Source organism: Chelonia mydas, chromosome 5 (genome assembly GCF_015237465.2).
Source record: "Chelonia mydas isolate rCheMyd1 chromosome 5, rCheMyd1.pri.v2, whole genome shotgun sequence".
In the NCBI taxonomy this organism is placed as follows: domain Eukaryota; kingdom Metazoa; phylum Chordata; order Testudines; family Cheloniidae; genus Chelonia; species Chelonia mydas.
Genome location: NC_051245.2, coordinates 13,139,365 through 13,157,947, shown reverse-complemented (window position 1 = coordinate 13,157,947; position 18,583 = coordinate 13,139,365). Strand labels below are relative to the sequence as shown.

Sequence of the window (18,583 nt, the reverse complement as noted above, 5' to 3'; positions counted from 1 at the left end):
TTTGGGGTATAAACCCAAAATAATATTGTCTTGCGCAGTATAGAAAGATCTGCACAGTGCATGCTCATTAAAATTCACCCTTTCCCTCAATGTGGAGAGAGATATGCACAGCTTTTTGCCCCCCTACCCCCCCGATATGAATCACACAAACTGGGTTTCGAAATAAACAAGAAATAAGTTTCTTAACTACAAAAGGTAAAATTTTAAGTGATTATAAGGGATAGCAAACAGAACAAAGCAGATTACTGAGCAAATAAAACAAAACATTAAAACTAAGCTTAATACACTCAAGAAAATAATTTCTCACCCTAAATGTTGTTTTAGACAGGTTGCAGAGTTTCTGTAGCTTAGAGTTCCAGCTATTTCTCTTTACAGACTGGACCCTTGTCTCAGCATGGACTCAGCCCCTGCCTTTCTTTTCAGGTGTTTTTAGCAATCTTCCTTCTTGGATGGGGAGGCAATGGAAAAGACTCCTGTTTGCCTTACTCCCCAGCCTTAAATAGAATTTACATAAGGTGGGAACCCTTTGTTTCCAGTGGAAAAATACCAGCAGTGTTCAAGGTGGTACTCCATATCACGGGACATCCCTTAGATGACTCTGCAGTGTCAAAGCAACATCCCAGGAAGTTTTTCAGGATGGTGGGAGATTAGTATCTCCAAAGTTCTAGTGTCCTTCTTAAATGGCTCATTCAGGCTGATTGCCTACTGTGGGTGGGTGTTCCCCCAAATACACACACAGTTGTAATTGTTACAAAGTCAATATTCCTAACCTCAGATACAGAAATGATACATGTATACAAATTGGATAATTCACATTCACTAGATCATTACCTTTTCAATGATACCTCACATGAGCGATCTTGCATAAAAAATTATGCCATATTCGTATCATAACAATATTTCTATTAAGAATATGGGGTGTAATGTCACATTATGAACATTAATGAATCTTCAACCCTCCTCCCAGCAGGGTAGGTTTTATGATCCCAATTTTAGGTTTGGGGAAACTGAGGTACAGAGTGATGAAGTGACTTTCCTAAGGCTACAAAGTGAATCTGTGGCACAGCTGGTGTTAGAAAGGCAGAGCTCTCTGGTTTCCACTCCCAGTGTCTGACTACTAGATAACTCTGCCTCAAGTAAGGACTTGAGATAGAAGATAAGCATGTAGAAGATAAGCAAGGAATGAGAGTAAGAGAATGGAGAGAGAGAAAGAGTAAAGGCAGTGAAGAGAGAAAGAGACAGGAAGACATTGGGAGAAGTGTGAAACACACTGATTTCTCCTCCTGTCAGGGATAAAGTTCCCCTTACTGGGGGGTGGGATTATCTTCTAACTTCAGTGTTACCCTTCGCCAGACCATGTGTGGGATCAGCAGACTTAGTCAGGTTTCAGGTTTGCTTACAGGCATTAAATGACATTGGGTTCAGTCCATTGATGCTTGCCTTTGAGTTTATTCACCCTCTCTAGGGTAACTGCAGTACAACAGATAATGGGGATGTCAGCCTGACAAATCATGGTAAATACCCCTCATCCTGAGAAGAAACAAGTGTGCTGGAGGTTTCTTGGGACTGGTTGACATTAGAGGTGTTTGGGGTCTTCTAGTCTCCCCCTGACTAGTTTGCATGGAGCCTTCATTGCTATTCCGACCTTCTTGGAAATGAATGCTGAGCTTTCGGATGGTTAATCAGTTCTTCGTTTGTCCTGATCTGCCCTATGACACTCCAATGACAAAGAGGTAAGTATTTAGACTGTGATCAGTAGTGGGCAGACCAGTGCAGGAGCTGCACGAATGATTAGGACCATCCTTCTGTTTAGGGCAAGGATAGGGCCATCAGGGACCAGGTGAAGCCCTTCAGAATCTTCTCTCTTGTTTGAGCTGAACTTTAACCAGATATCTTGCATCCATATTGTACCTTCAGAGCTGCCCTGAGATGGAACCTCTGTAATCTGATGAGATGATTATATGGATCCTAAATTCCTTATCTTAGTTCATTCACTTGCTTGGTCTTGCTCATGCAATATTTCAGAAACCCATGATTATTTGACCTCTCCTGCTACTAAAACCTCAGTTCAGGCGGTAGTGGTTTCTTATTTGGATTTTCGCAAGGGGCTTTTTGCTAGGCTGCCTGCTGCTTTCTGACACCACCCTTGACAGGCCCTCCAGAATTATGCAGCCTGATTAATTTTCTGTTTTCCCATTATTTTCACATTACTTCAGTGTTCATTCAACCACACACTAGCTCAATCCTTGTAGCTACTGATTAAGGCCAAAACATTGCTATTGACATTTACTGGCCTGAAAACTTCAAGTCTTCTTTGTTTAAGGGAGCTGACTTGTGACTACTTTCTAGTGCAAGTCTGTAAAACTCAGTCTGTCGAGAGGGTCATACTCCATGGTGAATTGTTGCCTGTGAGTTGGCCTCTAAATTAGGATCATGCACTCCCTTCCATCCACAGTAGAACTTCCTCTGATATCAAGGAGAGATTTTTCTCAAAGATCAAGGGCAAGATATGGCATTTATGTAGTAACGAAGGTCTTAATTATCATTGTTATTTGTTCGAGATTTTTATTGTCATGTTCAGCATCAAGCAGTGGGAAAATATGCTAATTTAAGGGGGAGATGATATTTTATAATCATAAAGCCATCATTTGCAGCCACAAAAAAGTGCAGACATATCTTGGGAGGCTGTTTTTGAATATCTGATTCTCTGTCCCAATTACATATTAGGCCACTATTTCTGCCTGCACTTTCCCTTCCTTCCCCAACCTCTTCTCTTGTTTCTTTTCTTCTTCTTGTTTCTTTCTTCCTTCTCGCGCCCTCACCCCAGTGCATTTCTTCCTCTGGCAACTTTCAATTCCAGAGGCTTATCTTACCTTTTCCTCACTCTAGCCACTAAGATGATAAGCAACAAAATCGTTAATGCTGACTTTTTAAGTGTTGTTGTTAGGCTTTTGAATTAATACCCCAATGAGATAGATTGGTGGGGTGGTTCGCACATCTCAGAGCCATTGTTTCAAGCTGTCTGCAGATTCAGGCAGAAAGCGCTGCATCAATTTACATTTTGGTCTTGTCTATATGGACAGTTAGTGTGCAGCAAGCCAGGGTATAAATCTACAGTGCAGTAGCTTACCATGAGCTAACTAGTGGTGTGGACCTTGCTACCTCACACTAAAAGTTCCGTAGCGCACTTTGATCTATTCCCATTTCAAACAGCAGTGGATCAAAGTGCGCTACGGAACTTTTAGCGCATGGTAGCATGGTCCACACCACCGATTGGTGCATGGTAAGCTAGTACACTGTAGATTTACATCCCAGTTTGCTTAGTGTTAATTCTCCATCTAGAGACAAACCCTTAGTTCATGTTTTCAAGGTTTTCTTCACAACCACAAGGAACTTTTAAAAACTTCTTAAAAACTACAGCTGAGATTCTGAAGCATTGGCCTCACTCTGCTCTTTTTGAAGTCAATGGTAAAACTCCTACTGATTTTGATAGGAGCAGAGTTAGGCCAAGGCAGAGAGCTTTTGAAAAATCTCACCCTTAGTTTTCCTTGCAATTTGTTGTTTATGGAAGTTGCCTTACTCATAAGAATAGTTCTATTATGAAATATAGAGTTATAATAGAACTCCAGAAAATACATTACAAAGGCATGGACCCGATCCTGCATACCCGTATTCCTCCTTGCAAGTAGTCCTAGGATTGCTGTAATGTATCTTCTTGAGCGGTAGTATAGCTCTATACGTCGTTAAATTCTTGAATGGTTCCATGTGTCACTCCCTCCTTAGTGAGGGATCCTGACACCTACCTTGACACTTTGTCTCTCCTTAAACTCAGCTCACAACCTTGTGGCTTGTCCTTACCATGAAGAGAGAACAGATTCATAACCAGACCCTTAGTTGCACTCCTTAGGTATGTGTGTATCTTAATTAGATCTCTTCTCTGCCATTTCAGGCTAAGCATGTGAAGCCTTTCCTCATAAGATATACATACCTTCCATTCCCTTGCTGATCTCCTCTTGGATCTTTTCCAAAATGTGAATGCCGTGCTTTAAACTTCATGCCTCAATTGCTGCATGGTGTATTCCAAATGAGGCCTGAGAAGAGGGTATTATAGCGTGGAATTATCATTTCCTTTATGAACAGATCCTCCTGTCTGAGCATTTGAGCATTTCTTCTGCTTTTCTCCGAGAAGTTATGTGCTGTGTAGAGATGCATGAGAGGGCAGAATTTTGCTTCACATTTTTAAAGTGTTTTTCAATTATCTGAAATCCATCTGTCTGAATTTTAGCTATGGCACAGGAAGGGTCATGTATAAGGGACACACTGATACGAATTATACATCTAGATGAGCGACCTTCTACTTCAGCTTGCAAATGTTTATGTGAATCTGAACTTGCCAAATGGAGCCTAAATCCAAATGTCAACTCAGCTCTATGAAAGCACCGGGACTATTTGTCTCACTATTACTCCATCTTCTTGTTCACTACTGCCTTCATTAATTCAGAATAACTTTTTAGAGGATATACAATCAGACACATTTGACACTGGTTTAAATTTAAATCAAAACTCTTTAAAGCCATAAAGTGCAGTCACCAATCTGCTGGACTGAGGAACCTGGAAGAGAATAACAAGTATTTATTCCAACAGGCACAAAATCTAAAGTAGTCAGCAGGAGTGAAAGCTTTCTCATGCCTGCTTTACCCTAACATGCCACACAGAAATATGCACATGGCCTTTCTCAGAAAGTTCTGTTTGCAGAATGGAAACCAGATGGGAGATGGTCCAAGCTCCTGAGTGCATATCCTAATCTGGAAGTGGGCTCTTACACCTGTGCAGATTTCCCATTGACTTCCATGATTCTCCACTTGAGAATAAAGGGACACGTTAATGGGTTTTGTTGCAGGAGTGGGGCTCAAGAAAGCAACTTTTTTTTTCATTGGATCGTCTCTCTTTTAATGTGCTACATGGAGGAATTAGAATGATCCCTTTTGATGCCAGGGTGCTTTGGTGGAGAGAGAGCAGAATGGATGGATCACATTTTATATACTGGTTTTCCCCTGCCAGGCAACTGTCTAAACTGGCCATTATAGTAGCGCCATCCAAAATGAATGCAAACTCTAAATTTGCTCTACAACCTGGTCTTACTTCATGATAATTCAGCATACACTTTTGCACTGGCTAAATATTTCTGTTTATCTTTGGAAAGTCAATGGGACACATTCAGTTACTTATAGGCCGTTGGTCTTTATTCCAAGATGTCTGTAAACAGAGTTATTGTTACAGAGGGAATGACATGTTATCATTTCATAAAGGATTTTGTATTTACATTTTGGCTGTGACTGCCATTACCTGCAGAGCCAACCAGTCTAGGAAAAGTATGGTGTCTAGCACACTGGGCATCTGATCTTGGCCGGTGCCTTTGGACTATAGTGCCAAACAAATTAATAATAATCAATGCAATGAGCAGTGTGATATCTGCATGATGGATACTCAAATTTATCCTTAGTATATTATGAGTATATGACATAATTAGCAGCATGCTGGCAACAGACCCTTTAAATACTATATCAGACTACTATAGTAGTTTCCAGCTGGAGTTTTTTGGAAAGCCAAAGCTACATGATAGTCACATGATTCCCAGCAGCCCAACCTCCATTGCGGGCTAGCGCACACAATAGATAGGTTGGAGGTGGACTATGGCCATGCAACTGTGCCCTGCAAGAGGCTCATAATCAAGGTAGGTGGGAGGAGGCTAGTTTGCCATACTAGCCTGCACTAACACAAGTAGGAACCACTGAACCAACACCTACTAGTAGGTCATGTAGCAAACACTTTGTTGCAGATAAAGAGAGGCAACGGTGGAGCTACCCACATGCTGCAAGAACAAGCTTGTGAACATTTGTTTGAACTCCACCTGGCCGTTTGGTTTGACCGTGTTTGTTTCCCTTCTTATTTGCTATATGCACAAATGGGCTTTTGTTTACACAGATGTTTGGGGGATGGCTGTTCATCTTAACATCACCCACATTAGCTGGCGAGAAAGAGTATTTGTGGTAGACAAACTCTGGCTATTCACTGTGTGCTATTCATTTTGTGAAATACTGCTACTTTGGCGCACTAGGTATTTAGCAGAAATTAGTGCCAGAGATCTGACTGGGATTTACTAGTGCCTTAGAACACCTATAACAAGATAGAAAGTATGTGCCCGCCCACAGATTTTCCCCATCTGGAACAAGTAAACTGCTATCATATAGATTCCTAAATTCCTAGGCCAGAAGGGACCATTGTGATCATCTAATCTGACCTCCTGTATGACACAAACTATAGAACTTCCCCAGAATAATCCCTAGGCACATCTTTTAGAAAAACACATACCTGGTGCAAGGCCAGAGAACAACTGGAGTTGTCCTCCTTCTCTGCTTCTGGAAGGAAGAAAACCCTTCATTTACATGTCTCAGGCAGTTCCTTCTTCCTAATTCACTTCCTGTGCAGATAACAGCTGTCAATTACACTGGTAAAAGGACATAGATGGATCACTTCCTCCCGCTTATCATCAACCAAACAACCCCCCTACATCTAAATGCCTTTAATTTCCTGAGAAATCAGCTGACAACCTGTTCCCTCATTACAACACAGCTCAACTTCTACACTATCCAGCCAGCCCATGCTGGTAAACAACTTTATTGGGAAAACAGTATTGTCACCCCAAGTGTTCAAAAATCATGAGTGAGGCCCCCCAAATCATAGGATTGGCTTAAAAATCATGGTTCTTTTTCTTGGGCTGCAGGCTTTTGAACGTTTGGGGAGCTCTCGGCTCATGTTCTCAAGCTTTGCTCCAGAACCATGAGGGCCAGAAACCTTTTTTTAAAATGGAAGCTGAGATTCTCACATACGTGCGTGGTTCCCAGAGTTGGGGCTTTAAGAAAACTGCCTACTGTCATGATGAGTGTTTGCACCACTTGCAGCAGCAATGGCTCATATTTGTTTATAACACTTCAGTTCTCCAATCAGGGAATGGAAACAATACCATGTGACTTAGGCAAGCAATCAGATGTCATAAATAATGACAGGGAGGGGATTCTCAAACCTTCTTCCAGCCTGGCCCACAAATCAGAGACATCTAAATTCCATCATTTTTAAACCTGTGGGTCCAAACTGAAACTGAGCCAAGTTTCAAAGCTCTTTGCACATACAATCATCTGGTTTCACACACACCTGTCTCTCTCTGTATGAAATTACCTACTTGGTCATTGTACACTTATTTTGCATGCATAACCCAGGTGCTTATCTTTGACAATTTGGCCTTTTAATTCCACAAGTTTTTGTTTTGTGTTTAGCAAAATCAGGCTGAGCAAAGTGAAAGCTCCATCCATAACTATTAACAATAATAAAACAATGAGTCATGGCGCTTGATATTTTAATTTTTTAATTTAACCCCCCTCTCCCTCCTTTTGGTGAATGTCTCATATCTGCTGTATCAAGAAATGGACAACAGAACACATGCTGAAAGAATTAATCAAATGAATGACATGAACTATCAACTGCCTCATTTTCTTATTAGAGGGCTGCAGTTTAGCTGGCAGAGTGGAGAGGAATTGGCAAATTGGACCGGGACCTTTAATTTCACGGATGATGGAGCAATGAAGAGTGGCAGTGACACAGGCACCAGGTACAAACACACAAGAGAATGACTATGGAGGGGAGAACTCCAATCGATGTAGATCTCTCTTTGTACAAACTGGGGGCAACAGCATATATAACAGGGGCCAGATTCACCAGGCCACTCTGTGATGCAAAGCATCGAGGGCATACTTGTGAACCTAGCCCTCGATATTTATATAGTTATATATATACATTGTAATTCCCTGTAGTAGAATTGTTAGGGTGCCTAATAGAAAAAAAAATTCTGCCAAGATGTTACTATTCCCTTTATTTACTCTATTTTGAAAACTCTTTTTTCTTAAAGAAAATCAATTGAAATCCCCAAAGGTTTTACCGTAGAGGTGTTGTTTTAAGTTTTTTGGAAGAAATGCCGGTGCCCTAATCTACTCCCATTGTTTATTACTCGATTGCTAAAAGCAATATATTTATAGTTGGTGGTTAAATGAAACACAGTTTGTATTATAAGGTGATTTAACCAATTTGGGCCCCAACTCTGCTATCAGGTTCACATGGACCAATCCTTGTTTCCATGAAGACCCCATTGACAAGGAAAATGATTCACCTGCACAGATCCAGTTGCAGGACTGGGGTCAATACTGAGACTGTCCTCATGAGAATGTGGGTCTGTGTTATTCCCCCCAACCTCAGAGGCTGGTCCCTATAAGAGATTAATGAATCTGTTACTGTTCCCAGCTAGGGGACTTATTTATTTAGCTCAAGCAATATTCTTTACGTATTTAGTGCTATTGGTCGTGAGGTCAAATCATGCTGTTGGCCAAATCATGCTGTTATCCAACATGCGGCTGCCCTCAACTCCCACTGACTTCAAAGGGAATTGAGGGTGATGAACATCTTGCAGCATCAGGTACAGTATATAGAAGGTATCGGGGTGGGGTAGCTGTGTTAGTCTGTATCCACAAAAACGACAAGTGTTGTTGTTGGTGGCACCTTAAAGACTAACGGATTTATTTGGGCATAAGCTTTCGTGGGTAAAAAAAAACACTTCTTCAGATGCAACTGAAGTATATAGAACGGAAGCTCTTAGAAACACAGTTAAGCGAAAAATGTAATAATAAAAAAAAACAGGTCAGATCTATTTCCTGGGTATAAATACAACACTAGAGTGTCTGGATAAATTAAACTCTCTGTGTGAAATATCATCATAGAGTATTTCAGTAACCATACCCCACTACAGCTAGGGAGCTGACAGCATTTGAAAGGCAAACGGAAGTACAAAGGCTGGCCTGCCAAATCATACAGTCGCACTCAACTAAAGCAGCTCTGCAATTCCTGTTAGGGATCCCTGAGCTGTAATGTGATACCATATCAGTGCTACCAGTCGCTCATTCTGTTTAACTAGACAAGGGAGCCTTGTGAAAAGAACCAACATAACTGCATTTTTAGCCCATGGACTAAAATATTTGGTTTACATATTTTTTAATTTCATTTGTTGTATTGATCTTTTTTATATTCTTTGTGTATATATTTACAGTCCACATATGCAAAGTCTTCAGTGTGGGCACTTGGCATAAGAGAAAACAGCATGAGACACAAAGAAAGAAATCTTCGTGCTGAGAATTAATAAAGGTAGAGATTTCCCTCCCCTAAGCACCCTTGATAGATGCAGTTGGACTATCCTTTATTGTTGGGTTGGAGAGCGAGAACTCTTGACTATGTTGTTCAAAGTAGTTATAAGGAAAACAGATACATTTGAGATTAAGAATTTGGCTCTGATTTTCAACCTGCTTACTCCTGCAAAAGTTAGTGTCTCAGTTCAGATTCAGGCTGTTATACAAACAGTCTGTAAATGTACAAGTCAGATCTGGATTTCAAACCCCACTGAAGTCCAATGCCAAATGCATGTGTGAATGTTTGTAGAGTTGGGGGATTAGGATTTTGTGTTGTGGGTAAGTCCCTCTCTCAAAAATATATTAGTATGCGTATGCCCACTTCATATGTGACTGTAAATTGAAAATACATAAATAAGAACTATATGTATGAAATACCTGGAGGCGATACCATATGATGAATTGCAGAGCTAGTTGATCAATTGCATTTACCAGGCCCCTTTGGCCACCTCATCTGCCCTCTGCTCACTAGACTTTCCAGGGATTTATCCGAACACTCCAAAACTCTGAGCATCTTTACACTGCTGATATTTATTAAAAACTGCCAGCCACAAAAACGATTCACTCTTTCTACCAAATTTGGAACTTGCTGCCTAAATTACATTGGTCCTGAGGTGTGTTGATTTTAATTCTATATGTAAATCCTTGGGAAGGTGTCTAATGAGCACAAGGTAGGTGAGGTGGTCAAAGGTGCACAGTAAATGCAATTTATCGCATAGTCTGTAGTTTATCAGAGAGTGTCACTTCCTTGTAAAGTGTTTATGTAAATATTTATATCACTTTGAACAGATATTATTATAGTGATATAAAACTAACACACCTCTGACAAATGCAGAGCTCTATGATGTATATAAATAATGTGTCTGTGTATGCAGCACGGAAATAAGGTCGCAGGGTATGGGGGGGTCATCACTTCTGCACTGCCTTCAGAGCTGGGCTCCCAGCCAGCAGCTGCGGCGCTTCCTGTAGCCGGGGGAGGTTCCCGGAGATGGGTCTGACCCTGATTCAGGAGCAGCCCCTGCAGGGAAAGAGGAAGTCCTGTCCCTCCCCAGCCCGGCCAGGACTAGCAGCTGGAGCCCAGCGCATGGTAGGAGCCCCCATCTCCCGCAATAGCCATGTCCCACAGGGAAGATCAGATTTCACACTCCATGATGTGTTTTTTCATGTCCGTGAATTTGGTAGGGCCCTAATCATACAGTATATTTGCACGCTGCCGTGTGTGTTTGCTATTTAATTATTTTTAAAATAAATGATTACTAACCAATAAGGGTGTCATCCGAAGTGCAAATATGCATTCTAGCAATACTGACTTTAGACCCAGCCCTGGCCCAACAGACCCTTTAAAGACCTGTTGTAATGTAGGTAGATGGGTGCATCTGACATATTCCTGCCTTTTATAGCAACATACTTAGGGCGTGAGCCCTCAAATCTCCTTGGCTAGGATAGTAGTAAAGGGTAGTGGCTCACCTTGCTGGACTTGGCTCTTAATAGAGAAGGGGCCAAAATTCTTCACGAGAGAGAACAGGAAGAGCCCAAGGTATCGCTTGCGATGCTAAAAAGGGAAACAAAAAATAATATTGTTCAGGCATAGTGATTGATGTTATAAGATTTGCCATGTGCTCTGATAACCCCCCCCCCCCATATGGGTCATATGGACAACAAGATCAGCTGCTTATTTCAATCCGAGTGATGGGAATGAACTTGATTAAAATAAGCAAACAGCAGTGTATTCAAAATGAGAGCGTTCTGGAAGGATGGAATTAAAATAGGTTTCCCTGCAGCATCCCCCATCACTGCGTGTCACAAAGGAGCTGATGTGGTCTTGATGCATCACCCTAGAAAGCAAAAAGAGACCAAAGCCTCTCCATTTCCAAAAATTAAAGACATTATTTTGACACATTGTGTCCTGGGCATGCCTTCCGAAGAGAAAACATGACAATCCATGTTACGGTTGATATTACCAGAAGTCCCTCTCAGAGCAGTCAATAACCATGTAAGATGACCCTGAAAGTTTGGAGGCTGTGGTATTCTTATCAGTACTGTTACATAGTGTCCTCTGCAGGGAGGGTTTACTCTGGATGAGTAGACAAACAATGGGTTACTAGTCTGAACTTTTGATGCTTCCTCAAGGACTGCTTTTTTTAGTTCCTGATGATACTCCTACCATTGCTGCAACGTAGGTGTAAGTATAGGTTCGAAGTGACCATGCAGATGCAGGAGAATATACTGTAAGGAACGATTCTGCAATGGCAGGACTAGACCTTAGGTCAATTACCATCTATATTGTCTGTGATAAGCATATTGAGCAGCTGAGCTAAATAGTGCTAAATCCCAAATGAGCAATGTATCAAATTGAGGAGGAGGAGGTCAAAATCAGAGTTCTGCTGAACAGGAGATGAGATCTGTTGCCAGGAGGACACAGACAGGAAGAGATAGTAGTGGTGAAGATGGCATCCCCTGGAATGACCATCATAATCCTAATTATGCAGATGTGTCAATTGTCTGCAGATGTCATGGGGCTTTCTCACAGGATTCCAGAATGGAGACATCCCTGAAATCCAACAGGAGGAACCATGAACATCTCCAAGGGCTAGTCTACGCTAGAATCGCTACCGTGGCGCAGCTGTACTGATTTAGCTGTGCGGATGTAGCATGGCTAGTGCTCTCTGCTGGCAGGAGAGATCTCTCCCGTTGGCTCAGTAACTCCGCTTCCCTGAGCTTTGCTGGTGGGAGAGCATCTCCCGCTAACATAGCACCGTGCACACCAGCACTTAGGTTGGTGTGCCATACGTTGCTCAGGGCAGTTGCTCAGCTTTTCCACACTCCTGAGCAGCTTAAGTTGTATCAAAGTAAGCGCTAGTGTGTACAAACCCTAAGATTCACTCGGGTGGGGATGCATAAGGCTAGGGTCATCATCAGTGCATACCCTGTGGTGCAGATTAGTAGCTAAAAGCTAGAGGCCACTCTTAGTGATAAGCGCACATCCACAGTTTGGGAATTCAGGTCCAGTGTGGGGAAGCATCTGAATTTTTGGATGCTTGACTGAACACCTAGAATTTGGAAAACTGGGCAAAATATCTCATGGGAACAGTCTTCCTATAAAGAAAAGGAGTTCTTGTGGCACCTTAGAGACTAACAAATGTATTTGAGCATAAGCTTTTGTGAGCTACAGCTCACTTTATCGGATGCATTTGTAGCTCACGAAAGCTTATGCTCAAACACATTTGTTAGTCTCTAAGGTGCCACAAGTACTCCTTTTCTTTTTGCGAATACAGACTAAAACGGCTGCTACTCTGAAATCAGCCTTCCTATAGGTATCTTGGCACTTCAGACGCAGTCTCTAATCTGAAAGTGGAGAAGCTTGTGGAAATGGAGGAGAACTAAGTTAGCCAAACATTTCAGAACCTCATAAAAGGTTTGGTTCTAAAAACTAGTGAAGGTTCGGAGATTCACAGATTTTTAAGGTCTGAAGGGACCATTATAATCATCTAATCTGACCTCCTGTATAAAACAGGCCACAGAACCTCACCTAGTAATTTCTGCAATAAGCCTGTAATTTCTGTTTTGAGTGATAGTGTATCTTTTACACAGATATTCAGTCTTGATGTAAAGACTTCAAGCGATGGAGAATTGACTGCATCCCTCAGTAAACTGTTCCAATTGCTAATTACCCTCACTGTTAAAAATGCATGACTTATTTCTAGTCTGCATTTGTCTAGTTTCAGGTTCCAGTCATTGGATCTCATTATGCCTTGTTCTACTAGATAAAAGAGCCATAAACGCCGACTCCATGGGTGCTCCAGGGGTGGAGCACCCACAAGGAAAAAATAGTGGGTGCTCAGCACCCACCAGCAGCCCCGCGGATCAGCGCCTCCCGCACAACCCGCTGGCGGGCCCTGCAAATCAGCTCCGTCCTCCCAGCGCCTCCCCCCACCACAATCAGCTGTTCAGCAGTGTGCAGGAGACACTGGGAGAGGGGGGAGAAGGGGCGGGGATGGAGTGGGGGGTGAGAAGAGGCAGGGTGGAGTCTGGGGCAAGGGGAGAAGTGGTGGTGGGGTCTGCGGCAGAAGGGGGTTAGTGCACCCCCTGGGAACTGAGGAAGTCGGCGCCTATGTAAAGAGCCATATGCCATCAAAAATCTCTTCCCCATGTACGTACATGTAGACCAGGATGAAATCACCTCTTAACCTTCTCTTGGGTAAATGAAATGTGTGAGACTTAAGAAGCTCAATCTTATAAGGTATGTCTCTTCCAATCCTTGACTCATTCTTGTAGCACTTTTCTGAACCCTTTCCAATTTTTCAATATCCTTTTTGAAGAGTGGACCCCCCCCCCCCCCCGAACTGGATACAGTATTCCAGTAATGGTCTCCCCAAAGCCATATAGAGGTAACATGATCTCCCTACTCCAGTTGATATTCCTCTGCATGGGTGCTGGGACTAAGGGTGCTGGTGGTGTTGCCCCCATCTCCCCCCTTCCCCCTGGATTGAAGTGATATCCATTATATACAGGGTTTACAGTTTGGTTCAGTGGCTCTCAGCACCCCTACTATAAAAATTGTTCCAGTGTCCCTGTTCCCCTGTGTATACACTTGAGAATAGTGCTCAGCCTCTTAGCTACAGTAGCACCTTGGGAGCTTATGTTAAGTTGGCTATCTACCATTACCCCAAATTCTTTCCAGTGTCATAGTCTGTCAGTGCTCTTCTTTCCAAACACGTTCACCCATCCGTAGCCCTTACTGTTGCTACTGCTTTTAATTTTTATTAGTGCTATTATTACTTACTCTGTCAGGTCAGGCTACGCCTGCTGACCAGAGTAGATGGTTATTCTCTGTGGCTCATCAAACCCACTGTCTTGTGGGTAGTCCGGAAGGGTGTAAGGCTAAGGGAGCAACCCCTGACAAAAAAGCCCCAGTGCCTTGTGGGTGAATTCAGGAGAATGGAAGACGATGAGAGTAAACTTAGACAGAATATTTGGAGTGGAGCCCCAGAGGCGGTCAGGTACTAACATTTTAGTATCTTCAGCGGATCGGGTACCAGATATATTGGTTCTTCCTCTCCTATGGATTTTACTGGTGATGCTAAGAGTGGGGTCCTGATGCATGAGCAACTCAGGGCCTCCATATCATTTGCCCAGGCTTGTGCCCTGGAGAGGTACTCCAGCTTCACCTCGAACATCGACACAACACGGGAGGCAGCAGTCACTGGTTCTAAGCTCTTACTCGATTGGTGTAGAGTTGAGTGCCAGGGGCTGCCTCTGACGGTGGGAGAGATCAGCGAATCTCACTGGACAACTGTAAGTGGGGGAATAGTCCCGCTCTTGTGGGGAACTTTCCTGGCTTCTGCACTACCCCGGTGAAGTGGGCTAGCGAAAGGATCTGAGTCCTCGCTCCCACTTCCTTTACCCAGTGGCCTCCCTGCCCTTGAGGACTCCCCTTCCACTCCTGTCTGGCAGAGTCCTCGTAACCCCAACAAGGATGGGCCCAGGATTCCTGGGGGGCTCAACCCCCAATCCTGCTGTGGTCACCTAGGACAGGGGCTAGGGTGTCCCCACTCCGGGGTACTCTCTCTGCACTGGGCACTTCTCTGACCATTACATACAAGTTAAAGCAAATGCAAGTTATTTAATCAACAAATTTAAAAAGAATAAGGAAGAATGGGAAAGGTTATAGGAAACACATCACCCCGCTCTGTGGCAGGGAACATCGCAAACAGTGTCTCTGGAATGTCAGGGCAGTTCACAGTCTGCTCCTTGTAAGTCCCAGGCCTCCTGCTCAGGCCCTGGCTGTGCTGCAGGGATGCTGTGGGTTGGACACTTGCTCTGGTGGTGGCTGCACACTCTCAGGCTCTGAGTGGTAGGACCCTTCTTCCCGGTGTCGCCCCCGCCCTATCGGGGTTACGATCCAAGCCTGGCCGGCAGAGCCTGTTGGCTGAGGCGTCTCTCTGTGCTGGGCCCGCTGCCCAGGGTCCCCCTCGCTCTCCCCAGCTGCTCACTGCACCCAGCTCCGGACTGCTCCAGCCCCAGCTCCACCGCTCTGTCTCTGCACTGCTGCTGCTCTGCATCCAGCTCCCTGGGCTGCTTCTTTGGCCCCTCTGGCTCTGGTTGCTACAGCTCTGCTCCCAGCACAGGTCTGCTCTGCAGGCTGCTTCTGTGACTCTGCTCCCAGCACTGACCTGCTTCCTGAGCTGCTTTTCTGGCCCTTCTGGCTCTGGTTGCTGCAGCTCTCCTCCCAGGGCAAGTCTGCTCTCTCTGGGCTGTGCCTCTGGCTTTGGGGCTGCAGCTCTGCTCCCAGGACAGGGTCTGCTCTCTCTGGATCTGGCACAGCTCTGCTCCCCTGCTTAGCTTGGGCCCCTGCTTTCTCCTTAGCTCGGCCCCACTCTGTCTGTCTGACCCAGGCAAATCCAGCTCACATGGAGGAAGACGGGACCTCCCTGGCCTCCTGACTCCCTGATTAGCCTGCTCGCCCTGTCATTCAGGCTGACCTGGAGCATTGGCCTCTCCCCATTGTTCCTGGGGGCTGTCAGTCTCAGGGTTCTGATTTCCCATTGACCCTTCCGTCTTTTTAGTACTGGGAGCTAGAAAACCAAAACACCCCCACTGAATGTTAGTAAGGGGGCAACAGTCCCCTTACACCACTATCGCCTGCCATAAAACTGGGCAGCCCCCAGACAATAGGGTGTTGTCCCACCACAGTTTGCCTGCTTCAGTGGGTGCTTGGAGCTTAGTTTTATAACACGACAAGTGGATTGTAACCAACGCACCAGACAAATCAAGTAAAAGAAAGAAAACATCCTTAAAGATAGGGTGCTGGAACATTCACACCGTGACAACTGGATTATCTAAGGACCTTCAGCAGATCAAAGATGCACGTAAAACTGCCATGATCAATGACAAGCTGAAACAACTCAATGTGGATATCCCATCCCTCCAAGAAATCCGGTTAGCATCACGTGGCTCTCTCAGAGAAAATGACTACATATTTTTCTGGCAGGGGAAAAGCGCAGAAGAAATGCAAGAGCATGGAGTGGGATTTGCCATCAAGAACTCACTTCTGGGGATGATTGAGCCACCTACAAAGGGATCAGAGAGAACTTTGGCACTATGTTTGTTCACATCTGAAGGCCCAGCCAACCTTGTGAGTGTGTATGCCCCAGCACTCACCTTGTCTTCTGATATCAAGGACCAGTTCTATGACCAGTTGAACCCTGCAAGGTGGGAGTGTCCCAGTGCTCGGGCTAGAGTCCAAGCCTGACCGTCTACATCATGTGGTGGGGCATCTGCCCCACACTGACTCATAAGGGGTTAATAGAGCCCTTGGGAGGCTGCCAATCAGAGAGAGGCTGCGATGAGCAGGCAATCAGGGCTGGGCTGGCCCATATAAGAGCAGAGCAGCTTCAGTCACTCCCTGGAGCTTGAGGAGGACTGGCTGCCTGGCAGGCGGAGGGCAGCCAGCACCCTGGGCAGAGCGGTGCTGCAGGCAGAGACTCAGGGAGCTAAAGGCAGCTCCTGGCAGGCTGCAGAGATCTGCAGGCTGAGGCCCTGAGGCAAGGGCAAAGAGGGTGCTGGGGCCCTGGGGAAGTGGCCCAGGGAGATCTACAGACGAGTCGGAGGTGATGCAGCAGGTGGCAGCCAGTCACAGGGTCCCTGAGCTGGGACCCAGAGTAGTGGGCAGGCCTGGGTCTCCCCCCCCCCAGCCACTTGCCACTGAGGAAGTGGCTGGACTGGGACTGTGATACTGTCCCCCGGGTGGGGGGAACATGGAGTGTGGCACAGCCGGAGGGCTGTGTCATGAAGAGGATGCTGCAGTCTTGGGAGTGATGTGGGTCCCAGGAGCAGAAGTGACGATGCCGAGACATCACCAGTAGAGGGCACACTGATGTACAGAGCGAATCCCCAGGACAGCCAGCAGGAGGCGCCACAGTGGTGAGTTGAACCTCATCACACACCACAATTGGACAGCCCCTTAGCCTGAGCCCCATCAGCCTGAGTCAGCTGGCACGGGCCAGCTAAAGGTGACTAATTGCAGTGTGGACATAACCTGTATAGCTTGAAAGCTTCTCTCTCACCAACAGAAGTTGGTCTAATAAAAGCTATCACCTCACCCACCTGGGACTTGGGACCAACATGGCTGCAACAACACTGCTTAAAACACAGGCCTGGCACATGGTTTTATGAGCCACTCCAAGACCCAGCAAAGGTTCACCAGCAGTAGGCTGTGTGGGGCATTGTTTTTTACTGCCTTTCTGGGTACAGGCCTACAGCAGTGTTGCAAAATAGACAGGCTTGGCCTGCTAGGTCAGACTCTTATTAGAGAGAAGGCAAAAGGCGAAGGATAGGAAAGCAAAGAAATAAGGGAAGGAAGGATAAGGACACACACACCCAGTTTCACATCTGGGATTTTGCCAGAGCCAGTGAAGGTGGCGATGTCATTGGGGTCCCTTTGACTGGCTGGGACTGGTCAGGGCATTGCTCAGGCCCAGGACAAAGAAGGGCCAGTGGCGTTGTGGTGGACTCTAGGGTTTCAGGAGACGGGAGTAGCAGCCACGATGGTGAAGCTTGCACCTTTCTGCTTTTCTTTTAGTCACCAGCATTTTTGGCCGACAGCTGCTGCTGCTTAATTTTTCCCCATGAGGTTTTCTTTTAAGGAACCCAAAAGGGAGTGGTGGGTGGAGTAGTCTTTTCTCTTATTATTCTCTTTACCAGTTTGGGCTAATTTTCCACACACCAATTTTGGTCTATTGATTTTTTTCAGTCCGCCACTTTTCTTATTTACCAGGCATGCTGTTAACACAGTCTTTAAATTAACTGACTAGGCCTTTTTTGTTTAGACTAATTTAGTCTTTCTGTCTCCCTTTCCCACCTTCTCCCATTAATTATTATTGTTATAGGGTGTTATGACATTGAATGAACTTTTACTCCCTCCTTACCCTTGATCTTACAATTAGGATAACTTTGTAGGCCCAGTTATTACAACCTCCCCACCCCCTCAAGTCACGCCTTCACTTTAAAGACCCTTCCCTTCCCAGTATCTAGCTACCACCAATGAAGTGAGCTGTAGCTCACGAAAGCTTATGCTCAAATAAATTGGTTAGTCTCTAAGGTGCCACAAGTACTCCTTTTCTTTTTGCGAATACAGACTAACACAGCTGCTACTCTGAAACATAGCTACCACTGATAGTTTATCAGACTGCAGAAACAGCATACAAAGCAATGTGACTTTTTTGTCCCGTGCCCCTAGAGGAGTGTAAATTGATCCACATGCTGTACTGTTCCCACTCCCTTGCCAGTTCTGAGCT

General features: G+C 44.8%; 1 protein-coding gene across 4 annotated transcripts in view; it reads left to right on the top strand.

Moving 5' to 3' along the window:
* Window positions 1–18,583, top strand: part of ST8SIA5 (ST8 alpha-N-acetyl-neuraminide alpha-2,8-sialyltransferase 5) — a 75,117-nt gene that overhangs the window by 17,460 nt on the left and 39,074 nt on the right. For 2 of the 4 annotated variants that reach the window (XM_027817530.3, XM_043547392.1), the window contains exon 2: window positions 7,559–7,666. The exons of the other annotated variants lie outside the window; for them this stretch is intronic. In XM_027817530.3, the coding sequence (XP_027673331.2) occupies window positions 7,559–7,666 (108 nt within the window). The remainder of the gene's footprint in view (window positions 1–7,558; window positions 7,667–18,583) is intronic. 4 annotated transcript variants of the gene reach the window in all.